This window comes from Haliotis asinina, chromosome 6 (assembly GCF_037392515.1).
Source record: "Haliotis asinina isolate JCU_RB_2024 chromosome 6, JCU_Hal_asi_v2, whole genome shotgun sequence".
Taxonomy (NCBI): domain Eukaryota; kingdom Metazoa; phylum Mollusca; class Gastropoda; order Lepetellida; family Haliotidae; genus Haliotis; species Haliotis asinina.
The window spans coordinates 24,802,691-24,820,918 of record NC_090285.1 but is presented as its reverse complement, the minus strand read 5'-3'; the positions used below and the strand labels follow the sequence as shown (position 1 = coordinate 24,820,918).

Below are 18,228 nucleotides of genomic sequence, written 5' to 3'. Positions count from 1 at the left end.
TTCATCTGGCAATGAACGACATAAACGTGTATATGTAAATTTAAGCAACATGCATTATAATATTAAAAAGGTAGTATAATAATACAGCCTGCACCGATGATGTGTACATTTAAAAGTTCACGGAATCCGGGAACACAAAGGAACTAGTTAATTAGCAGCCTGTTATTAAATATAACCTGTTGTCCTTAAGAAGGGGTCGACTGCATGGGCTGATAATAATAGCCTGGATGCAGGTGAAAATAATTTCGGTTTCCGTAGGGGAAATAAATCATGATGTATGTTTATCTTACTTACACATAAATGTCGTTTTCTGATTGGCTAAGCAATCTTCTATTATTTTCAATGTACCACACTTAAAAACGAGGTATATTGCAATGTACCCCGCTGCCAATGGCAACTCATTCGGTACTTTGTGGTAGTACATCGTCATCTCAAACAACATTGAAGCACGCATGATGCACGGAAATTGCCGATGTTTTGCGAATGCAAATCGATGGAAAAGAGTCCTGTCATCTGCAAAATCTAGCGATGGTTACGATGATTTGCCTACATTCCACTTGATACATTTTGACAAAATGTTCAAATGTAGTCCATGTGAATGTTAAGAAGGGGAATTACACCGCAGCGATTTACTAGGACAATACCTGCTTCCAAAACAGCAACATGCAAGATTCGAGACGTTTGATTCACACGTGTTGGGTGAAGTATACGATCCGCAGATGCTTGGAACAGTTCAAAATTAACATTGAGGTGTTCGGTAAGATAAATACGTTGTTCGTTGAATGTATGTATGTATGTATGTATGTGTGTGTGTGTGTGTGTGTGTGTGCCTCCTCTCTCCCTCTCTCTTTCTCTGTAGTGTGTATGTAAAGGCATATCATCACCTGTGTGGACCATCATCGGAATCTGAAGATGTCCAAGGTAGACGATCTCACAAACTAGGGACCAAAATAGAAATAACAAGGTATGGGAAATTAGGACGAACCACTTCTAACGCTCACGAACGCCATGGAATGCAAACCTGTAGTGACAGAATGAATGCTTTATACGGTACAGAAGGGAAAATATGGCTTAACAGGAAATACATTTAAGTGCACCTTTATTTCATTTAATACTGGGAGCTAAGCCCCAAGTGATGCACTTGTAGTGTGCATAGGCGTGAACCCAATAACATATTTTTCTGGTGAACCTTCAGAGGGCAGCGCTGCACATGGGTCATAGGGCCAATCGTGTCCCCTCATTGACTTGAGAACGCAATAAAGTGTTTAACTAAAGAGGATCCGGTGACAAAAGTACTACGACACAGGTAAACCCTAACCACGTTTTCATGCCTTCAGTAATTGAAGGTAACCTCCAATGCATAAGTGCATCGGGAAAAAGGGGTTACTGGTCGAAAGCAGTAGAGATTCACTGGGTCAAATCGGTTAACCAGTTTTAGATAATATGATGCTGTCTTACATTTCTAATGGATATGAATGGACTCGAGACTTTATTGAAACTACGTGGGAGTAGTTGTTTGTATTGATACCGATAGACTTGCACAAAAAGAAAAAGAAAGAAAACAGGATGAGGAAACGCATACACGCCTATATATCTGCAGCAGCGCAATTTCAGAGGAAAAAGTGTTTTAATCCGCAATAGATTTAACATAACAGATCAAAAGTGCTATACTTTTATCTCTGGTTATATTCTAAGTTCTTCAAATTACGCACGTGTCACGTCAGCATTGGTGACGTGACAGCAAATGTTCAGTGATTATTCTTACGGAACTTCACCCTGATGCAAATTGAATTGTCTAATTCTGTCGAGATTCTGTTAAGAGCTCGAGTTATGAAAAGAGGACTTTGGTCACAGTTGACATATACACGTCATCATTTGGCTTCCTCCGCTGAGGTCCTGCTAGGAACTCAGCCAAGCTCGGCAGAGATGTCACCTTCTTATGAAACTCCTGAAAGACACGGAACACGAGAATAATCGTTATGAAAGTCTTATGTGTGGGGTTTTTTTTGTGCGATACCCATTTGCACCTATTGTTTTCTACATGTCTGTTCCAGTTGCGTACAACACGTGTTTTGCAATACACGTGTATTCCTGGTGAACATCATACGTGTATCCATGTTGCATGTTTTACATCCCCGTGTATTTGTGGTGTACATTACATGTGTACTCCTGGTGTACATCATTCGTATTTACATGTTACATGTTTTACATACCCGTGTACTTGTGGTGTACATTACAGGTGTATTCCTTGTGTACATCATTTGTATTTACATGTTACATGTTTTACATACCCGGAATAGTTTTCGAGATACGGAAGTGAGCATGGGGTCGGTCGTGAAAAGGTAAAATGTTCAACTTGTAATATTGTCTTAATTAATCGCATGGCGTCATTGAAAGTGTTCTCAATGCCGTTTTGCTGTAGCGTAACCATCTGCCGAGATCCATGCAAAATTGTATAAGGGCCTCAGAATCTGTAGGGCACCGTGAGTTAAATACGACAAAAAGTTGAACATTTTACCTTTTCCCGACCGACCCCATGGTCACTTCAAAGTCCACATCTCGAAAGTATTCCACCGATTTTCATCACATTTTGCATGCACCCCAGAAAGTAGTGTACACAATGATGGAATGGGATAAGGGACTTCTCAAGGGCACATTTCTTTTTAAAACTGGGCCCTTGGGAAGGACCTGGTCCCATCCCGCAACTACGTATACAAATAAACATTCTGCAAAAGATTTGGCGCAATAAAATCAAAATCGCTTCATGAAGGTTATAGATTTTAGAAGTTCTTCTAGTGTTAAGATGCTCAAGAGCGTCATACATAACATCAACTTTTACGACTGTCATAGCCCTAAGAAAACTTCGAAAATATAGTCCCTGGTGTTTAATCTTTTATGTGCAGCCTCGTTTACAACATAAATTCCCCCGGTGCATATTTACCTGAAGAGATGGGTAATCTTTCAGAGCTTCTTCCCCATAGTAGTCGAGGACACTGAGAATCGGTTCTAAGAGACCAATATCTGCCAGAGTCAAACTGTTGCCAACCAGGAAACCACTTCCGTTTTCTTTTAAGACCTGTCAACCGACAACACTCTCAGATAAACAGTGCAGCAGTTTCATTTGTGCGTCTTGAGAATGCTTCCTGATATTTTGTTTTGTCAAATTTCACAAAACTACGGGATGTATAGCATGTGAAAGTGTGTGAACACGAACTCTTGTGTGGTGTTATATAATGTTTAACGTTTACTTGTATCACATATTCGGAAGATAAACATAGAATATGTGTTATTTTAAGTTATGGTCCCTACCGTCGCCAGTGACTCAGGGAATGGTGTGAATCCAGATAGGGTACATACAGGTAGCAAAGGCACTGTAATTCCACATTGTCCCTTCTATGGTGATCTGCCTTCAGTTGCTGGCGATTTCAAGCCTGTTTTTATATTGTGTACTGTCGAAAGAGTGCTATTAGTTTTATCTTCACATGCTGTTAGTTTTATCTTCACATTTTTATTCGAACTTTAACGTATTCTTAAAAAAACGTCATATTTTTATCTCGCCACGTTATGGCTGAAACATTTCCGATGTACAAATATTAACTTACACACTCACTCATGTGGATGAGGGTGGGGTCGTTTTCAAGGATACTTTTTGTAGAGGGTTGGATTTATGATGCTTAGTGTTGTGTTTCTTCACAGCTAGAATAATCTAATTACCGGTGTAATTGGCTTCCTCACGGTAACTTAGACCTTGTTAAACCAATGAGCACAAACACATTGAAATGTGCACTCACCTTATCAAATACTGGCAGGTAGCGAGGCAAAGCCTTAGATGTGGCATCATCCAGTACTTCCTGTATATCAATAAATCCTCGACCAGGTCTATACATGAAGAAGTACGACAGAAAGTCCCGCGATCCTTCGAACAGCATATTGATTCTGATGAAAATGAATGTTGAAAGTTACCATTACCAACCGTCCATCTGCTATGCCTATAATAAACCAAATACTGTCGCAATTGAGAGTCAATGATTGTTTTCTAAGTTGATAAACATACATGATGTTAGAAATGCATGTGTTTGACAAAAAGATACTTTAAACAATAATAATAATGCTATTCACTTTGGTAAAAAAGGGGACTGAAGTTATTTTCAGTTTTATCTAATAGTTTAATATAATCGTTTGTTGCAGTTCCTGTATAGCAGCGACAGATGTTCAACTGCATAAAAACTAGGGGTATTTGGTCGGATTTCTGTATTTCATGGGAAACCCAGTGATCTGAAAGCCGTCATTCACAGTACACAGCTCCGTTCACTGAGCGTGCCAGAAACCTTGGATTGTTCGTTTCAATACCAGGTGGACCAAATTAGGTTTCTGTGTTTCCAATAATCGTGCTCGTAAGATTCACGGATTGATGAAAATCTGAGGCCTGCATGGTTTCGTGAGTTACATTACATTAAACTACGATTTAACTGCAAATATTGTTAAACGTAACGTTTGATCCTTCTGACTTAACCTCTTCTTCATATTTTTATAGCAAACAATTACTATGGGGGACACACTTGATTGTGCACATTCGTTCGTAGCACTTCGCACTGTTATATTCCCATGCAAGTAATCATTGTGTTGACCATCAATGACATTACTGGTATACTGTCAATAGGGGATTTAAATGCTAACAGTGATTCATTTTCCCGTAAGTACACATGATTGAATTGGTGCCTGTCAGGGACACATTTAGAAACCTTATTTAGAAACCTGGAATACTGCAAAAACAACTTTCCCTTTACCAGTCTGATTCGTTGCACAAAATTACTGCTGAAACCGGCACCCATTCACTGTATTTTGTATTGCACACATTTACTTTAGTGCAAGTTGAATTTGTATATTTTGACCTTATCCGTCACACTTGTTTCGGACTATCAGACACATTCCTTTAATTCAGAAGGTTGTTTGTGAAATGTTGCTGACGTACCTGGCCGTCTCCTCCGGTGATGACCCCAGCAGCCCTTCTTTTCCTGCTATGTACCGAACAATGGCCCCTGTCTGGACCAGTCTCAGACCATCTATCTCCAACATTGGCACTTGTAAAAACAGGAGGAGCCCATCTGAACATCAGAAAGGTAAAATTACAATATCGTGACATCCATTCCTACGCGTAAGTACGAGTGAAGGTCACAGTGTTAATTTCTGTTATATAACAAAAACGTTGCGAAAATGAGGTAACCCCAATATTGGCGCTTGTGAAACAGGAGAAGCCCATCTGAACATGGAAATGGTCAAATAACGATATCGTGACACAGTATCCTTAGGTCCATTCCTACACTTAAGTACGAGTGGGACGTATTATTTGCTGATATATAACAAAAGCGTTCCGATAATGAGGTATCGATTGTACAATATCCTGATGTGATCAAAGAATGAAAAGCAGAAATACTTGAACTGTTTCATTTTGAGTTGCCATAAGGAAAACAAACAATTTACCTGATCTCCATTTTTCAATCTGGTGTTTTTCTGTCAGTAGTTCATCTGTGAACTTGATAGAATACACAGGTATAAATCGGCATGCTATAAATTAGGTTTCTTCACACAGATATATCAGAGCTCCCCTGTTTATCATATGACGATTGAATTACACATTCCGAATTATTCAAGACAAGTTGTTACAAGGCCAGTTAAGGGTGAACAGTGTGCAAACACGTAATCTTTTGGTGGTCACAGTTTAGACGATTATGAAATACATTAACGTTGCACTGAGACGTGCACAGCCTGCTCTGTGACACGGTTGTGCTCTGTGACATGCTTGTACTATGTGACATGCTTGTGCTCTGTGACATCGCTCATTTTCTGGGCGTGTTGTATGTTGTAAGATATCGGAGGGAGTCCCAATAAAGTTGTTAAGTGAGAAAACAACTGCATTTATGATTGTGATCGTTATTTCTTACGAAACAGTTATGTTGCAATACCAGTTCACGCAGGCAAAACTCCAATGCACGTTGGAGTCATAAATTTAAACATACTAAAGTATCTAACCTTGATGCCACAGGCGGCCAGTGTTAACCGTACAATTGCTCCCCTTCCACGTCCGTCAAAATAATAGAGTTTAGGAGCTGCCATTGTTGATTTGGGAAGGAACGTTTACAGGGGTATAAAGAAGAATGCCGGTTAGATGAAAAGAAAAGCAGAAATGACCGATCGTATTCAGAGTAAAACTGATCAGAACGTTGTATGTACAAGCACGAGTACAGTATGGTAGCCGAGAGAGAACATCGCTTTATCGGATGTAGAACTCCTCTAATTTCAAACTTCTAAATATAGGACCATCACATGATAAGTTGCAGTGAAACAAAAACGAATTACTTATGCTTGATACATTGACAAAGAATGCCAAAATAGTCATGTTTTGTTGCTTGTCCAAAGAATTACGTATCTCGGTTTTCTTATACATTCCACTTGTAAATACCCTTAAAATACTTGACCAATACTTTATTTGGACTTATTAGTAGAGTCTCAGGCTCTGTGTGGCCATTTGTTTGTTCTATAATAGGACATTTGTCATGAATTTATCATAAAGATGAAAGTCTTTAACTTGTAGAACTGCATCGTGACATTGTAGTCAAGGATCTTAGTTATTTGGAGGTCACCTCACTTTGGTTCCCTGGGTCCGTTGCGCCAGCGCTAACACCCTCACACTGATCCAGGCAACCGCTGCCGAATGGCGGCCTTCACTTCAGGGAGACGCACCATACATTTACTATAGAAAAATCCGAGAACGGGTGGTTAGGATGTATTCATAGCATTTTCGTCGACACTATGGCAAAGTATACGTCACCAGAACAACGGCAATCGTTACTTTCAGAGTTGGAAAACGTTATTTAAGCAGTTGCGAGACACGAAAATCGTATTGAAATGGGCGATATGAAACCAAACGGCCCCAGTTCACTATTGTGATTGTATTTTTGAAAAATTCAAATTTTATGGTGTGTATACAGAAATTGTATCTTCATATAAATATTGGGTAATGTGTTAACACCTAAACTTATTTGGACTTAAGCACTAACTACTTTTGGTGCACACATTATAAAGAATGTCATAGCATTGTACAGATGTCAAAAGAAAGTTGATAAAAAAACATGTCAAGATTAATTATGATATTTAATGCTGTGATTGTTCCTGCAGTGTGTAAGTGTGCAGAAGTATAGGGGACCTCATACCATAAATGTATTGAAGATGTACGGCAAAACATGTGTAAACGGTTTCTCAAAACTGCAAACAATGCTATGGAAGAACAGTCTAAGTAAACTTAGGCTCAATGTATTTCGTTACACTCCACCACTGAGTCTAACAAAACCTAATAAAAGGTCGCGTCAGGCAACCTTTGAGTGACCAATGACCGTCCAATCAAACGCGAGATACTTAAATAGATTTACCCAAGCAGACAATGGCTACTATTTAGGGATCGGCGGGACTTTCAAAATATTCAGGTCACTGACACAGATCTCTTCACAAACAAATATCCGCATATAACACAGTTATTTGACCCATAATATATACACTTTGGGGCCTCTGTTGACATGGTTACCATTACCTAATAATTCCGCAAGATGACATCCTTTACTCACTGTTGTCATGGCTGTACGGACGCCGTGTGCATCACCCGGAAGCGAGCGTATGCTAAACAGCATTCGGAACCTTTTCGAGATAAAAAGTTCAAAAGCTATGTGCGAATGTGCACTTTCGCGATTTGGTAAGCTGTGTTCTGATTGGTCAATCTCAAAGGTTACCTGACGCGACCTCCCATGAGGTTTTGATAGACCCAGTAGTGGAGTGAAACGAAAAGTGCTGAGGATAAGTTTACTTACACTGATGGAAGAATGAGGCAGAACCCCTCTCCAACTTGTACACACCACAAAGGCTATATGGTACTGGTGCAGACTACTGTACTTGAATGAATGCAAACTATCTCGCCACTGCCGTATAGCATGGACTGTTCATTAAAAATCTTATGTTTAGATTTGAAATTGAACATGTGCTATTTGCACAAGATGTGGAGATGTTTATTCACCTTTTTGAAACAAAGATCATTTTAGACCCTACAACAAGCACGATGTACATGTAGTTCTATCAATCGTTTGTCTGATTCCTTCTACTAACAGCATTTTAAAATGAGCGTTAAATGTGGAAAAGAATATTGCACTCCCTATCCCTATGCACTTGACTATACATGGCTCTTTACAGATATAGTAGGTTGAACTTCTAGTCGATTTTGGAAGATGCACAAATGTCCCACTGAATGACTGTAAATATTGTATATTGTGGGGAAGATCTATTGTTGACTATGAGTTTCATATGCATGTATTGCCTGTATGTGAACTTCACTTAGCCAAAGAATTTTGTATGTGTCTTAAACAATTAATATGGGTACAGTCTCACATTATAACGTTTTTTTTATTGGATCAATGCCTAGGCTGTTGATCTCTGGACTGCCTGGTCCAGACTTAGTGTAGCCGTAAACAACAAACTAACCAATGTACCCCATCTCCCGACCCCGGATACAGTGACAGTGCTTTTATATACTAGGAAATGAACTCATTATGTGACATTAACAACTGTTTTTTTGTTTGTTTTTTTGTTTGTTTGTTTGTTTTTTGTTTTTTGTTTTTTTGTTTTTTTAATAAATTTTTTGGCTAATCATGTCTTTAACAAACATGAGCTCCATCCATTAAACAAGGTGCACTTTCCTTTTATGAATGGGCTTTTTCAAAACAAGCTAAAACACGCACATTTATGAATATTTCATGATGTGTCCGTTTTCCTTTTACGACTATTATACAACATATATTGAATGTAGTATGTAATACTCCGATGTGTAGTCGAGTTCCCAGAGGCATCACCCAGATGTTGCCATACCATGACTGTTGTTAAACCTTTCTAACATTGATGCCTGTTGCATCACCATGATTAACCCAATGTTATATTCAAATGAATATACCAAATGAATACAAATAATAAACAGACCATATTCTTCGATTATTATTCCGTATTTGAAAGCACATACATTGTTATGAAAAAAACATTGAGGAATGAATCATTTATGTGTTTCAAAAGTATTAGATCTATTAATTATTATCTTTAAAATGTGGTAAAAAACATTTTCTAGTTACTATTAAGGGGCGTTCAGTTTGTTTCCAACACACACAATATAACAAAATTTGGCCAACGTAACGAATTACACGTCATCAATTTGCTAAAATGAAGATGCTAACTATATTTAATCAGTGTGGTCGTTCAGATCCATGTTTTATGTGTACGATTTCGTGGCAATAGTGAACTGACACGAAATATCAAAGCACAGACCCGTGAAGATCCGGGGTAAAATAGGCCTTCAGCAACCCATACTTGCTATAAAAGGCGACGATCCTTGTAAGAGGCGACTAACGGGATCGGGTAGTCAGAACTGCTGACTTGGTTGACACGTCATCGGTTCCCAGTTGCGCAGATCGATGCTCATGTTGTTGATCACTGGATTGTCTGGTCAAGACTCGACTATTTACAGACCGCCGCCATATAGCTGGAATATTGCTGAGTGCGGCGTAAAATTAAACTCACAAACTCACTCAAATTAAGTACATGTCGGAGATGAAAATTGGGGGCGTGTCACTTCCAGTGCACAAACACTTGATAAGATGAGTAATCTCGCCAAACTTTATCACCATAGCACTTAGTGCTGTATTGTAACAATTGATTCTCCAAGACCTATATCTGCCAGCATCTCTCGTTTGGCTGCCAGGAGACCACAAACTGTAAACTACACATTCAGAGGCATAGCAGAGTGTTTACTGTTTCAGTTTTCGGAAAGCTGATATTCTAGGACAAGTGAACAACAGTAACCACTGGTGCAAATCCCACACCGCCCGACTATGATGACATGTGCACACATTCAGTCAGGAGACATATGTTTTAACCAACAAATGTTGTATATTGTTACATGTTCTGTAGTATACCTCTATAGGTGTGTTCCGATGCCAACAGCCCGATATATTCTGAAGAAAGTTATCAGATGAAAGAGCTTGTTTGAAAGGTAACTGGTATCAACCACTTTGCCGACAATTTAGACTTAAACTATAAAACAATATCAACTACCAAGTGCAGGTTGAAATCTCCCATTACAGGCACGTAAAGGGGCCATCTTCTGGTCAAGTATTTAAATCGCCACACACTGCTAGGTAGAAAAAGCGACACGAAGTCACGACATACAGCGGGAGCTGCCAAAACCGGCATTGTCAAATCCGGCAAGTGTCTACACTGGCAGAAAATATCAGCCCCATCAGCTTGTGGCTTGTACATTTACCAAAACGACAGCTCTTTCATCCCCAGTTTATTTCCATATCAACATAGGTCTACTAGAGAAAGCCCCGACCTACACATTTTGATCAGGACCCACAACTGAGGTTTTTCGGGATTAAGGGCAAACACTGTTGTGGACATGCACAAAACCTTGTGTAAGATCATAAAACATGACGATCTCATCCATGGAGACAAAGGACCAGCTCACAGCCGCAATAAATTAAAAAATCTATGTAGATCTATATACCTGGCTTATGGCACGGGAGGGAAACTTGGGTTGCTGTGGCGAGAGGTTCGGTCCCTTTAAAAAGGTCAAGGACGGACGACGAAACTTTAGATGAACTGATACGATGCAGTGATATGCGCGACCGTTTTCAAGTGTTGACCCACATTTGAGGGACGCAGTATGCAACAACCAGTTTGAGGATCGTAACTGTGCAGCATGACATGCAGTGACCATGACCTTTTGCGATCACAATGGAAAATGTTACTGGAGATAAACAACAGAGAGCGTGTTGAGATTGCACATCGCCTTATCGCTACTCGCACAAGCGGCTGCAGTTTCGTTCACATCACTGTCGGTATTGGGTAATCTTTTGAGGTCAGGGTACTTCACGTCCGACCTGCGTATCTCTCGAGGCGTAGTTTATTCAGCTAGTGACTTGCATTTCAGGCAGTGGAGAGACTGGATTGTTAAACTGGCCGGTGTTGCGATCAGCTACGTTGTGCACGGACCATGACGACTCAACCGCGACTCACATACTTTGACGGACGAGGCTTTGCTGATCTCATTAGGATGACTCTCTGTGCTGCAGGAATTGAGGTGAGATGGACTTCAAATTAGATCTTCGGAAAGAACTCTTCCCTTAAACCATTCTGTATGAGGCACTGCACTAGGTGGAATCAACACCCTCAATGATAAGCCCATATTTTAATTTTAAAATTAGCTGTAATGACAACTTCTGACAGCATACAGATGTATATGGTATTGGTTTACCTTAGTCCAGCATATAACTAGACGACTTCGCACTATACCAAGGTGTGCTAGGCTGGAATACGAGTTTATTCATATGAACTAGGTTTACCTTAGGTACAATATAAAACACTCATAAATCAGATAAGTTGATTTTGTGATATGTAAAACCAGTATCACAATTAAGCACTCGTCCCCCACCCACACCCAGGCCTAGAGTGAGTGAATATGGTTTTACACCGCTTTTAGCAATATTCCAACGATATCACGGTGGGGGACACGAAAAATGTTTTTTCACACATTGTAACCATGTGGGAATCGAACCCATGTCTTCGGCATGACGAGCTAACGCCCACACCTAGAACTTCAGTAGTTAAAACTTGTATCCATTTTCAAAGTTTTGAGCTGATACTTGGTTGGTTACAGTTTTAATTTATTTGATATTCTTATACCACATTCATTCAATAAATGCAGAGCCATGATAAAACACTGGACTACAATGTACCAATAGACAATAGGTAACAATTAAACACAATTAAACAATGGTAATTTAAGACTTTCTATGTGATTTTCCCGAAATATGATACCACAATTCTAAACAGGAGCACTTTTTAAAATCAAAAACATTTAAACTATGAGATTGAAGATTGGTTTTAGCAAATCCTGAAATTGCCAAGCCTCAAATTCATACCAGACTTATGAAGTGTCACAGGATCTACACCTAGACTTTACTGGAGGAAGTACAGCATTCTAGTTTTATATTTTGCATTCTTTTGCTGTTTGATATTTTCAAATCACTTTCTTCTTTCATAATTTGATCAAGAGAAGAAGCTTGTCCCCTAGCATTGTGAAATTAATCCACTTTCATTATGCATTTTAGAATATTGTAATGCTAGTAAAAAAGTTAGGTTCCAAGAGTGATGTTTGATTTTTAACACATTAAAGATACTTTTTTCATTCTTTTATTGTTTATATTTATTTATGTATCTATTTGTTTGTTTTTGTTGTATTTGTGATAATCGTTTTACAGAAATTACCAGAATCCTTAATTTACACAGTTAATGATTTTTGTATGCTTTGGCTTAATATATATAAGTAATAGCTATAGAATTAATACAACAGAGACAAAAGCTGAGTTTTTATGACATTTTGACTGTGTTTTTTAATGAATCACTGATTTTTTCAGTTCACAGAACATAATGTGGAGTCAAGAGAGGAATTCCTTCAACTGAGATCAGGTAATGTGTCCTGGCAACATCAGGGTCAGACAATCCACTGATTTAAATCATGTATATTATGTGTATCATCAGGTGCTCTTGCTGATGTGTAGACTACCAAATCTTGAATGTTTTGTTGACAAACAAATTCCATGACTTTGATCATCAAATGTATTGTTTACTCAAACCATTCTGATACGTATTTATACTCAATCACGATCTAGGCTTCATTTTAGAAGTGAAATGACTACCTCCAGAAACTTTATTGCTTTACACATTATGTCTGTTGCTCATGAATGCAAGTCACCAGAGAAGATCCGAGTTGGAACTGGTCTTCAGTAACCCATGCTTGTTTTAAGAGGCAACTAAGAGATCATTTGGTCAGGCTCGATGTCATTGTATCCCAATTACATAGATGTGTGCCCATACTGTTGATCATTGGGTTGTCTGGTCCGGCTTCGATTATTTACAGGTTGCCGTCATATGGCTGTAATATTACTAAACAATCAAACCAAACCATCAGTACAACTGGATCGGACACGCTTTTGTACGGAATTTAGTTTTGTGTAGTTTGCATAACGTTTAAAAACCCATGAAAAAGTATTTGAAGGATGCAAGTAATTTATCTGCATGTGCTCACATTATATGAGTATTTCCTTCGTAACTGAATCACCAGGTGGCAAGTTGTTGTACGGTCAGCTGCCTCTGCTGGAGATAGATGGACAGAACCTCGTACAGAGGAGGGCAATCCTACACTACATAGCCATAAGGGAGGGCTTATATGGTTCTAACCTGACTGAAAATGGCTTGTAAGTATTCCCCACACATGCATATCTATATTGATAATTCATCACATACTGATGTTTAGCCCTGTGCTGCAGTTTTATGGTGGCTGTCTGAAAATAATTGCATCTGGACCTGGCAATCTATGATTGGCATCCCAATATGGGATCCAGTGACCTTATGTCACTAAGATTGCCTCTTGTAAAATGCCAAATTTGGTCTGTCACAGTCCCTGAACCACAATATTTCCCCTTTGGCCCAGGACTTTTCACCAGGCAACAGCTCTAAATGAAGCTAGTTTTACATTTCCCCAGATTTTTTAACCTCCAAGCACACTAGAGATTCTTTTCATTTTAAGTAAAGTTATTTGTTTCAATCAAACTTATTTTTGTTACAGACTTTGTGTATGTCTTACTTCGCTGGGTAACTGTATCCTGGACAGATTTGGGAGCTAACATATCAGGAGCATGTGGTTGGGGTTTATTTTGAGTTTTTCAGTGTGACATGTTTTTTTGTAATAATGTGCAAAAAAAACAATCCTTTGAAAGAAAAAAAATAAATAAATGAATGGTCATCAGTCAAAACTTGACCAGTCTGAAGGGGTATACCTACATGAACAACCTGATGTCTACTTGATGATAAGTTGAATGGACTGATTTAGGTCAAAGAGGGTATTCATAGGAATTTCTCAACCTGTGGGCCTAGAATGTGCTATTTTGAAAAAAGTGAAAATGAACAAAATATATGTGAATAGGATATAAATGTTTAGTTAAGGATTTTTAATCTGAATGATCTTAGTTGACAGCCTGCCTAAATCTTAGCTGGTGTGATGGGTCAGACAAATGTACTATTCATGCGAAAACATGTTTCAAACAGTATAGGTATTCAGGGAGCATTTGTTTGCTCATTCTATGAAACCTTAAGCTCAATTTAAACAGTTTGGCACCAATAGGTCTCATCGTTCTCATTTATTCAGATTAAAATTACAAACATTGAGATTTATGAAGTGTTTTCATTCTGTCACTAGTGTCATGTAAATCTGCAAAGAAGGTGTAAAGCTAATAAGGAATTAACCTCATCCATTGTTTTTCAGTGAATTGGCTCATGTGCTGCTACCAGTTCTGTGTATTGAAGTTGGACGGATAGTCAGTCTTAAGTTGTTCCACCATGCATTACAATCATTATTCAAACTTCAAATCACAGTGAAGTATGTGTACCTGGTTATTTCTTACAACATCTTGTACCTTATATTGTATGTTCACAGAGTGGAAATGTACTTTGAGGGGACACGGGACTTCATGAACAGCTTTGACTTCCTGGTGTTCGACGACGTTGAATCAATTCTGGAGGATTATCGGAAGAAATTTTTTCCCAGATATCTTCCTGTGTATGAAAAGGTAAACAAAGAAGAAATGAGTAATCATCTTTATTGCAGTATGTTGATTATGGTCAGATTCTGACATGGGTAAAAGTTTGACATCCTTTTATTTATAGACTTAAGACCTGAAGTTGAAGTAAAACATACTTGCAACAATTCCCCTTTGTTTTTGATGAAATAAAGCATTTCATACCTCAAGTTACACCACTGTACTCTTAATACAGGGGACAGTGGGGTAGCCTAATGGTTAAAGTGTCTGCTCGTCACACTGAAGACCTTGTTTCTATCTCCACGTGTACCGTGTGTGAAGCCTGTTTCTGGAGTTCCCCACAGTGATATTGCTGAAATATTACTAAAAGCCTTGAAAAGCCATACTCACTCCTAATACAGTTTGTAGATAAACCAGTTATTAATATTTAGTTTGCGTGATACACGGCATGCACTAGTTGCTTTTGAACTTCAAACTCTGTACATTTAAACATATTTTTTAAGTCATGTATATTTAACTTCACTTAAACAGTGTGCTTCTTCCCTGTGGTTGCCATAAGAGAGAGAGTATAAGACATGAAATAGGATATGTATGATAAATAATTTTTGGTTAAATTTTCAATTTTGGTTGTCTTACTGAATCTAGATTCTGGAGGCAAGCAGCAGTGGGTACCTGGTGGGTAAAGGATTGACCCTTGCTGACATTGGTCTTCTCGAACCTCTGCTTACATCACACGAGCAATTTGGGGAAGGTGTTCTGGATGGCTATCCAAAGTTGAAGGTAAGTTGTCTGATCTGCAAATACTTCGACAAAAGTGTGAGCATACTGGCTATTCTGCTCCACAGCTGTACCTGGTGAAAGGTGAGTATTCTCCTCCACAAATATCCATATACAAAGCTGAGTGTTCTCCACAAATGTCTAACTGAAGGGTGAGTATTCTCCTCCGCAATGGTTCCTACTGAAATGTGGTCCCTACTGAAAGGTGAGTATTCTCCTCCACAATGGTTCCTACTGAAAGGTGAGTATTCTTCTCCATAACTCTCCCCACGGAAAGGTGAGTATTCTTCTCCACAAATATATGGTCCATACTCAAAGGCAAGTATTCCCCAACACACACAACTGTCCCCTATCTAAAGTGAGTCTTATGTTCTTGAGCTATAATTCTTTTTAGTAGCATTTTTTTCAGCTGTAGCCACAAGTGGTTCGATGATAATCTCTGACTTAACAATAACCGATGTGGAAGTTTGAATTCCTTCCATGACTGCTTGATTTTCCCACATAATGGTCTCTTGTTCTGAAGTATTTCCAACATGAGCCATAACATCTTCAAAACTCTGGGATTAATAATATGTCCTTGATTGAATATAGAAATTAAAATATATGTCTTTTCGAAAGTGATCACGTTGCGTTTTTAATGTTTTCCAGGAATTCTACAAAATGATGACAACACTCCCAAATATCGCTGCTTTTCTTAAGGGACCTCATCGCAGACCTTCAAACACCCCTGAGCATGTTAAGGACGTTTGTGAAATACTTCAGATGGAATACAAACGCTAGATGACATCTGTTGAATAACCGTTTTTTAATAAATGCGAATATCATTGAGATGATATTCTCCAATGTAAGAAAGAAAAACATTTAGAGTTTTCTTAGGGGTGAGATTTTATAGCCTCTTCCAATATGACACGAGTTATTTCCCTTTCATTGTACAGGCCCCCCATGTTTGATGTGCATCATGCTGTATAGTCTGGCATTTGGGGATTCCACCAATCCGGACTTCTTGCCAACATTACCACTTTTTCACAAAAACGAGTGACATTGAAAAGAATACTGTGTTTCACTGAAACATTTCAAAAGTTGAAATTTCACAACTCTAAACATAAATACAAATTGTCTATGATGAAATAGCTTTGGAATAATGTGAACTTTATGAAAACATATAGGTAATGGTTGAAGCTGGATGCTTGAAAAATATTGCATCAATTTGTTAAGCTTATGGTATCGGAAGAAAGTGAGGTAGAGCGTCATATTCAGGCGACGGCTAACTGTAGAGTAAACTACTTCTTGAGGGGGAAAGTCGACTGGACCCACAGTGATGTGAACATATGCCTTGCAAACACGGTGAAGTATTGTGACATTCTTTCACCTAAATATGGCGACGTGGATCTTAACTCAATGTTTGTTCTTTAAATGTCGATAATAATTTGTGTTTTCATACAGCAGCTAAGACTCCCAAACAGTTGAGACATGTTACTCAAGCCTGACATGATTTGAAAATAGTACAACGTGAAGCAGCCGTCTGGTGTTCGCAGATTGCCCCAAAATATCGATTGAAGTAAATTACTAGTGAACGGAGCATTATGCGTCCGACCTTGAAAACCTTAACACCCTCGAATGGATTGTTTGGGGGATAACGCCCAATGACTGTAGGAGACGTGCAGTGCAGCGCAAAGTGTTACCTATGCGTTTTTTATTTGTTGTTTTTGGGTTCGTTTTGTTTTTGTATCAAGAATTATCGCCAATTCAAAAGACAGCGTTCCACCAGTAAGGTTTGTACTCATTTTCATGGATTATTTTCAGATTTGAACAGTTTCTTCATCGTTTATAGGAAAAGCACACAGAAAACGTTTGATAAAGAATAATCAAAATAAAAAAGATTATTAATTGTTAAACTGAAGTTGGGAGTCATAGACTGGACAGTTAGTGAGCCTGCTATTTCATTTTTATCCCCGGCAAGTAATTCAGGGGGATATAGTCGACGCCTCGTCTGCCTGTCCGTCCGCCAGTCCACCCGCAATCATTTTGTTTCCGGAGCATATTTTTAGATCAGACTTGATAGATATAATACTCTGAACTTATGGTTGTGCCTTTTGCTGTTTACAGATTTTTGGAATTTTTATTGTATTTTTGTTTTTGTTTTTGTTTTCCCATGGAACATTTTGGTGTTAGTCTAATGGCGGGGTGGGCTTTGTTTCCGGAGCAGGACTCAAAAATCGTTCTTTATTTTTCTGCAAAACTTGGTAGATGTATCAATCAGAACCTAAAGTGGTGCCTGTTGGTACTTACAGGTTTTTGTGAATTATTTCCTCGGTTTCCATGGAAACGTTTCGGACTTTGTCTCAAAAGCGAGAGGTGTGTTTCGTTTCCAGAGCAGAACTCCAAAAGCCTTTAGTAGTTTTCTGCAAAACTTAGTAGATATATCAGTCAGAACCTGAAGTGGTGCCTCTTGGTACTTACAGGTTTTTGTGATTTGTTATTTTCTCAGTTTCCCTGGAAACTTTTCGGACTTTGTCTCAAAATTGAGAGGTGTGTTTCGTTTCCTGAGTAAATCTAAAAAAACTTTGTAATATCTGTAAAACTTAGTAGATATGTGTGGCAGATCCCAAAGTGGTGTCTTTTGCTCTTTACAGATTTTTGTTATTTATTATTATCTCTGTTTCCATAAAAACGGTTCGGACTCAAAATGGAGGAATGAGCTTCGTTTCCGGTGCAGAACGAAAAACCGTTCAATAATGTTCTGCAAAACTTGGTAGATACATCAGTC

At 38.6% G+C, this 18,228-nt stretch overlaps 1 protein-coding gene and 1 pseudogene across 1 annotated transcript; one reads left to right on the top strand and one right to left on the bottom strand.

Moving 5' to 3' along the window:
- Positions 1-1,828: 1,828 nt before the first annotated feature.
- LOC137286443 (glutathione S-transferase 3-like) lies at positions 1,829-6,114 on the bottom strand (the record flags this gene model as incomplete). The annotated part of the gene is made up of 6 exons (XM_067818314.1): positions 1,829-1,948; positions 2,942-3,076; positions 3,792-3,936; positions 4,973-5,105; positions 5,482-5,533; positions 6,031-6,114. Coding segments are annotated over 6 exons (669 nt in total), but the record flags the coding sequence as incomplete, so codon positions are not given.
- A 4,600-nt stretch (positions 6,115-10,714) lies between these two features.
- On the top strand, positions 10,715-16,242 carry LOC137287086 (glutathione S-transferase A4-like; annotated as a pseudogene).
- The last annotated feature ends 1,986 nt before the right edge of the window (positions 16,243-18,228 follow it).